Raw genomic sequence first — 8,202 nt, 5'->3', positions numbered from 1 at the left:
TGTTCACAACATCAGAGCAGCTAGGCGTGGTTTTACAAAACCGTGTATAACACCACATGTTAGCTCTAATTGTCCTATTGTTGGGGCGAGTAAACCAGTGGTTGTACCTCATTAACAAAAGCCTCTCAAACCTCTTGTCAGAAAATCTATTCCTTTTTGGCGGGAGGACCAAACCTCCCCGACTGAAAAGCCGATCCACAGGAGCACTCGATGAGGTTGGAGGGTTATACTTTATGAAAATGTTCTTCATTTTTGGAAACCAATGCAGCCTTGTTTCACTCTAATGTGGATCTACAGATCCACATTAGTGTTATCCTCATGCTGAAAACGTGACTTGTCGCTTACGTGACGTCACTTTCCAAGACCGCAAGAAGATATAAAAATTCGTTTTACGAGGGAAACTTACAAAAAAAAAAATAGTAACACAGGATTGGATTCAATAAACTTTAATCTGACTACTGGTTTAGAAACAGTAACGCGTTAGATTTGTCGTTAATGAAAAAAGACGTCATATGAGACTAAGGACACGCATTATTGTGGGTTTCCTGAAAATGGCAGAATTCCTCTGCCATTTTCAAGTATGTTTTTTCATTTTGAGTCAGTTTGAAGCATTCCTCTGTCTCCGACTCCCTCGTCGTCATGTGACATGGGTGTGGGACTGTTATGATTTTGCTTACTAGTTTTGATGACAAGCCTTATCTTGCCTCTGATTGGCCAGTCTGTAATGTTTCGTCCTGACCATAGCCAATTGTTATCGACCATAGCCAATTGTTATTCATCATATGAACACCAACCAATCGTGAATTTTCTCCGTATGGATGTTCTCGTTCACCCAGGTCATTGTATTTTCTTCATATTTTTTTTTTGCCTGGATTCGCAGTCCATTTCCTCTCTTTGGAGCTTGTAACTTTAAGTTACCTGGCTACACGGGTCTAAAAGTAGCTGAACTACAGGAAAAGCTACCGGAAAAGGTAGTTAAGCTACATGTCGCTTGTTATTGCCCATCACTGCGTATTTATTACCGGTAATTGTAACTTAGCATATTCAGTGTATATAGTGGTTGTAATCTGAAAATGTGTATTCAAAAAAAATTTTTTGAGCATTGAAGTAGCATGAAAGAATGTATGGAACAACAGTAGTTTACGGCCTTGCTAAGTACTTTCTGTAAATAGTCTAAAAGTACAATTTATGTCAAGATTTCCACAATGGTCTTCACTTTTGTGATTCATATTTTCAACAAATCCAATCAAACTGTTCGTGTTTTTGTTTAAAACACATACATTTATTGTATATTTGACATGTTCTCACACTTGATTCAAGGTAACGCTTGTTTTTTTTCCAGAAAAAAAACAAAAATAGACAAAAACAGGAGGAGCACAAACACTTTTTACACACCCCATCACTGTGTGTAGACTTTGGTGATGTCGGTGTACTTCCCATCAGGCGCGTCGTACGTGGTCTTCGGCGGTGTGTGAGCAGGACCCTCGTAAGTGAAAGGGAACATTTGGAGGTCTGGTGTCAGTGCAGCCTGATAAAGCTCCTCAGATTCAGCCTTGAGTTCTTCCAGCGCCTCCATCTGTGCTTGCAGTGCCAGCTTTGTCGCCTGTACTTCAGCCAAATGCTGCTCCTGTAACACAGACAAGCGTGTCAAACGCAGCCTACAGATGAGTGAAATTTGGAGGAAGTATTACATGTTTGTAATGGCTCCACTTCTTCAGCAACAGAGCTCGTTCTTCACTTATATCAAAGGACAGCTTTGGAGCAGCGCGTACCCTTTGCAGGGAAAACAAAGTACAATTATTAATGCTGTCAAGCCATTAAGAAAATGTCTTGATTAATAATGATCTGTAATTATTAATGCTGTCAAGCCATTAAGAAAATGTCTTGATTAATAATGATCTGTAATTAATCTTTTTTTAATCTTGCTGAGAAAAGTCCTCACATTAAGGGGTTTTCAAAATTCACTGCATTATTATAAAGATAAGCCAAAAATGGCTTTAAAATTGTTTTTAACAGACTTTAACAAATGTAGTCTGTTTTATTTACTAGAATAAATCAGGTCCAAAGAAAGTAATTAATCAAAAAACAAAAGATGTTTTGCCTTTCCTCTGCTGCAGATTAGAGATGTCCGATAATATCGGCCGATAAATGCTTTAAAATGTAATATCGGAAATTATCGGTTTCAAAATTATCGGTATCGGTTTCAAAAAGTACAATTTATGACTTTTTAAAACGCCGCTGTGTACACGGACGTAGGGAGAAGTACAGAGCGCCAATAACATAACTTTAACACTGTTACAAATATGCGCCACACTGTGAACCCACACTAAACAAGAATGACAAACACATTTCGGGAGAATATCCGCACCGTAACACAACATAACAAATACCCAGAACCCCTTGCAGCACTAACTCTTCCGGGACGCTACAATATACACCCCCCACCTCACCCCTGTCCCCCCCCAAGCCCCGCCCACCTCAACCTCCTCATACCCCCCCCCCACAAGCCCCGCCCACCTCAACCTCCTCATACTCTCTCAGGGAGAGCATGTCCCAAATTCCAAGCTGCTGTTTTGAGGCATGTTAAAAAAAATAATGCACTTTGAGACTTCAATAATAAATATGGCAGTGCCATGTTGGCATTTTTTTCCCCATAACTTGAGTTGATTTATATTGGAAAACCTTGTTACATTGTTTAATGCATCCAGCTGGCCATCACAACAAAATTAAGCATAATAATGTGCTAATTCCACGACGGTATATATCGGTATCGGTTGATTTCGGAATCGGTAATTAAGAGTTGGACAATATCGGAATATCGGATATCGGCAAAAAAGCCATTATCGGACATCTCTACTGCAGATAATACAAAAGAAATAAAACCGCACCATTGATCACAGTGCTGGCATATGTTAACAAAATAGTAGTTTAACAGAACAGATTTAACTAATACAATTGTCACAATTAGTCATTAAACTTCATAAAACATTTCCCAGAAATAAGAGGAAATGTTGGCTTCTCCGCTATCAATCACAGCGGTCTCGTATATCAATGTGCAACATTATGTCATGTTTTAAACCATATTTAATGACAGAACATGACATTATTTACTGACAAGTTTTAGTTTAATTTCCCCCAGGGGCAGTTGCGGATGTGCACAGATGACACACACCAGCGACAACATTCTCCTAAACGTACTGTAAGTGTGCTCTGATTTTATTTATAATGTACGCGTCATTGTAAGTGTAATATATGACTATAATAATGCACGGATGTGGTATTTTAGTATTAAGTCAGCTTGATGTGGGTCAAAACACCCCAGGTAGTGACGCCATTTTCCCGTGGCTCGTGTCGTATTTACTGTATGTAGATAGAAAACATTGTCAAATCTATCCTAAACATAAAACAAACCTTGCAACCTATACGTCAAAGACTAATATGAACATTTGACACTATTTGTTAGATATAATTCATCCTATCACCACAATTCAAAGCCGCTTACCTGACAAAGAGAGAGTGAGATTTGCTGCAGGTATCAGCAAAACAAAAAAAAGAAAAGAAAAACCCACCTTGTCTCATCCAAACATTTAATAGGAGTCATGAAATCCTCGATGGGAATGAGCTCGGGCGGAACTCTCTCCAACTTCTTCAGTTTTTTCTTTAACCTCTCCTTCACCAGTTGCTCTCTTTTGGGGTCCACTCTCTTCTTCTTCTTTCTGGGCTCAGCACTTAAAAAAAAAAAATACTTGTGCATTTATTCAAAAATATGACCACAATAATAATCCTGTTCATAGTTCATTAGTATTAACTACAAACTGGGCATTATTATTATACAAAATATACAAACGAATAACCATCACATAAAATAATAGGGGCGTAACGATTGATCGATAGACAAATTTATATTCCTAAATTTCAAGTAAATTTATCTGTGCTCAGCAAGCTTGCCTTCCGGGTGATAGGTATTGATCAAAGATTGTTTTAAGAGGGAATCAATCGATTTTATTAATACTAGAAAAAGGAAAAAAATTGGATTTAAGAATGGAAGACTTTTTTTATATGTAGTTTAGCACCCTGAACGATAAGGACATTAAACATTAATGCCCCTTCTACACTAAGGTTATCCAGGGTAAATCCCACCTAACCTTATCCTTGTCCACACACACACACACAATGGTCATTTTAAGACCCCCTCCGTCCGCCGGCGCAACGCAACCTGGTACGCATGCGCATAAAATGCGCACATCATAGTCACCTCCAGTGTTGCTTTGTGTGCAAGTTCTTAAATTAAATTTAACTTATCTGAACAATATCCAGTGTTGTGGTATTTCAATCAACAGGAATCCAGTGTGCTGTGGGGCTCTATTGTAGTGAATCACACCTGAGCCATTATAAATTAATCAACTCTTTAATGGACATGTAAAAGTAAACAATGTGACAAAGAACATTTTACAACAATCAAACTAGGGATCTGGTCAGGACACTCCTCACTCTTTTGCCTTCACCTTCATTGTACATTCGTTTTTGGTGACTTTATATATTTGGGACCTAGACGTTGAGTCCGCGACATACATGGCGGACAATAACTGATACGGTCTGCTTTGCCAGTCCAAAAGCATTTGCTGTTTTCCGTAGTCTTCACTCGACGGCCAGGTAATACAAAGCACACGCTACCTTTTTTATCACATTCACGAGCCCGCATTCTCGTTGTCTCTCCTTCGACAGATGGACGAGGTTTTTCGGTAAGTAGAATCACAGTTGACCCGGACATTCGAAAGTTCTCTTGCCGCCTGAGATGTGTAGTATCCGAAATCGCGCGTTTCCACCACTTAACGTATTCATGTGTGATTTCCACAAGCGTCTGTACTTGTAGTAGAAGGAGAAACACGGGCATGTCTGGATGACTCGCCTCCATCTTTCCAGTGGTTAGCTCCGGTTTTATGAAGCTGGCTGTGGCGCAACCTTTCTGACGTCACTTCCTGTGTGGGGCGTGGTCTTTCTGACTTCACTTCCTCTCCGAACTCACTTTGTAAACGATCAATGAGTCCATACAAAGCTAAGAGCCGGAGATTCAAGAAATACATGGCGCACTTACCCGTGTAAAAAATTATCCAAGGAGGGGGACCTTAAACGATGGTTTAGTGTGGCTGACACGGAGCTTAGGCTAAAAAATTATTCGTTTAAGGAGTTATTCGGCTTAATGTAGACATGGCCTAAGTCTCTTTGCGCATCTGTGGTGTCATAAAAATAAAAAAGGCGGATACCTACTTGCCAACCCTCCCGGATTTTCCGGGAGACTCCCGAAATTCAGCGCCTCTCCAGAAAACCTCCCGGGAGAAATGTTCTCCCTAAAATCTCCCGAAATTCAGGCGGAGCTGGAGGCCACGCCCCCTCCAGCTCCATGCGGACCAGAGTCTGCTTTCCCACAATATAAAGAGCGTGCCTGCCCAATCACGTTATAACTGTAGAATGATCGAGGGCGAGTTCTTGGTTTCTTATGTGGGTTTATTGTTAGGCAGTTTCATTAACGTCCTCCCAGCGCGATAACAACACACAACAACAGCAGTCACGTTTTCGTCTACCGTAAAGCACTTCGTCTGCCGTAAACAGCAATGTTGTGACACTCTTAAACAGGACAATACTGCCATCTACTGTACATGCATATGTGACAATAACATTTACGGCATTTAGAGAGTGCAGTGCACAACTGCGCACGCAACAAGGAGACGAAGCAGAAGAACGAAGAACATACAGCCGTGGCGACGCCGAGTAAGATGAAGAAATACGCTTGTAAGTTCCAAGCCGCAGCTGCGATTGGACCTGGATAGCCTCCGGGAAGAAGTAGTGGACTACCAAGTGCTTGGCAGTGAAGATCTTCCTCAGGAAGCAAAGATTGACCGGTTTTGGGCCATGCTAGGGAGAGATGGAAGATTCCAGACTCTAGTGCAGGGGTCACCAACCTTTTCGAAACCAAGAGCTACTGCTTGGGTACTGATTAATGCGAAGGGCTACCAGTTTGATACACACTTAAATAAATTGCCAGAAATAGACAATTTGCTCAATTTACCTTTAACTCTATGTTATTATTAATAATTAATTATATTTATCTTTGTGGAAACACTGATCATCTTAATGATTTCTCACAATATATATATATAGAAACAGACAAATATTAATATGCAACACTTTATTTTTATATTTTCTCAAAGTGCACATTTTTCAAATTGAACATTTTCAAATGATCACTTCTAAGACAGTCTTGTGAATTCACAATATCCCATTTTAACTAGCTAGCCACTCACATTTTTGAACAAATCATGAATTACTTTGCACCATGTTTGTACAAATAATAACTCATGTAAAATACAAAAGTCAACTCTCAAATTTTTAAATAAATCACGTCACACTTTGAACTGGACACCAAATCTGGTATCTGTTTCTTTGTCAGTTAGTGAAGACCAAGTCTTTAAAATATTTTCTTGGATTTTTACATTTTTTTTAGTTTCGTCTCTCTTAGAATTAAAAATGTCGAGCAAAGCGAGACCAGCTTGCTAGTAAATAAATATGATTTAAAAAATAAAGGCAGCTCACTGGTAAGTGCTTGTCAAGTGTTTTGCTTTTTTCACTGTGCTTATCCCACACTTGAAGGGATGTACCAATGCTGAATGTGGCTTCTGGATTTCACTCAAAAGACCAGACCGTAGTTACTTTTTTCCTTTTATTTTCCTTTAGTTTGCAACAGTTTTTCCAACGAAGAAACAGCTTCTTAATTCTTCTTTAGTCTTTTTAGCAGTCTTTAGCAGTGTCAGTAGACTTTAGTAGACTTTAGTTTCTTTAGCTGTCATTAGCTGTCTTTAGTAGCCTTTAGCTTCTTTAGTAGGTGAAAAACCTTTAAGGACAAAACACCACAAGATTAACATGCTGTAAAAATCAATCAATTATCAATCCCATAATTTGCAATTATTAATTAGGCTATCAAACACTTAACAATTAAACAAGTGCAAGAAAGTGGATTAATATTTTCCCTTTAAGTTAATTCAGATTTTAAATAAATTGTCTCAACATAAATGCACCAAGATACATATCAAATACATTTAACACCAGAAACACAAAAGATAAATGCAGCAGAAAACCCAATATGCAAATACATAAATACCTAACCAATTAACCACCTATTTTAGATACATATTTAAAATCCATATCCAATATAAATATATTATTAATTTAGCAGTGAAACACTCAATCTTAAACGCTGTCTACTGGTAGAAAAATGGCCCTTTTCTATGCCCTCACTAGCAGCCAATGATCCAACCAACACTTTAAGTTGAGCGACTTCACCCTCCTGATGAAGCAAACTGCTCCAACATTTATCAAACTAAGCAAAGAATCACAACACTTCCTTACTAAACAACAGTTACACAAAACACTGTGTGTATTTAGCCTCCAGACTAAGCACGCTACATGCACACAACTCCCCGCAGCCCCCCCCACCCCCCCACCCCCCCCCCCCACCCCCCATCTCACCAGCGCAACAGGTGCGCCACACCCACAAAGAGAAATAAAGTGCAATCTTACCGGTTGTCCGTTCAGCTTTTGGTTTTGGTACACTTTTGGCACAACTCTGTGTTATCTGTAATGAACCAAACCTTTCTCCACTCTGCGCTGGCGTCTTTTGTACGCCTTGATTTGACACAGTTGTCTAATTACCGGGCTTGCGCACCAGCAGACGAGACAGGAGCGCGCTGCGTTATACCTGTGTGTGAATGTAAACTGATAATAATGCCGAATTATATACATTTCCTGGGGTTACCTAGGTGAATAGGGATGTGGATGTGCTCTAAAATAAAATCTAATTTTATTAAGTGGGGTTTGGCTGGTTGCCAAGCAGCGCATCAGCTGTCGAGACAGCTGTTTGCCGCTACAGTGCTGCTATTTGAGCTATTTTTAGAACAGGCCAGCGGGCTACTCATCTGGTCCTTACGGGCTACCTGGTGCCAGCAGGCGCCGCGTTGGTGACCCCTGCTCTAGTGCATTTGATGAAAGCACTTTTGTGCGTGCCACAGAGCAATGCATCATCAGAGAGGGTGTTCAGCATGGTTAGAAAAATAGTGACAGAGAATAGAACAAGGATGGACAATTCAACCCTTAACTCAACAATGAGTAGATGAGTGTTATGTGTGTGTATATGTGTAAATGAATGAA

At 39.8% G+C, this 8,202-nt stretch overlaps 1 protein-coding gene across 1 annotated transcript in view; it reads right to left on the bottom strand.

The window, feature by feature from the left end:
* Positions 1 to 1,270: 1,270 nt before the first annotated feature.
* mrpl40 (mitochondrial ribosomal protein L40) overlaps positions 1,271 to 8,202 on the bottom strand; it is a 10,612-nt gene continuing 3,680 nt past the window's right edge. Inside the window, exons 3-5 of the mRNA XM_062025594.1 lie at positions 3,570 to 3,728; positions 1,692 to 1,773; positions 1,271 to 1,627 (exon numbers count right to left, since the gene is read on the bottom strand). Of these exons, the coding sequence (XP_061881578.1) occupies positions 1,400 to 1,627; positions 1,692 to 1,773; positions 3,570 to 3,728 (469 nt within the window). The 3' untranslated portion in view covers positions 1,271 to 1,399. The remainder of the gene's footprint in view (positions 1,628 to 1,691; positions 1,774 to 3,569; positions 3,729 to 8,202) is intronic.

Source organism: Entelurus aequoreus, linkage group LG17, assembly GCF_033978785.1.
Source record: "Entelurus aequoreus isolate RoL-2023_Sb linkage group LG17, RoL_Eaeq_v1.1, whole genome shotgun sequence".
Taxonomy (NCBI): domain Eukaryota; kingdom Metazoa; phylum Chordata; class Actinopteri; order Syngnathiformes; family Syngnathidae; genus Entelurus; species Entelurus aequoreus.
The sequence above is the reverse complement of the archived record's forward strand: the minus strand, read 5'-3'. Positions and strand labels throughout refer to the sequence as shown.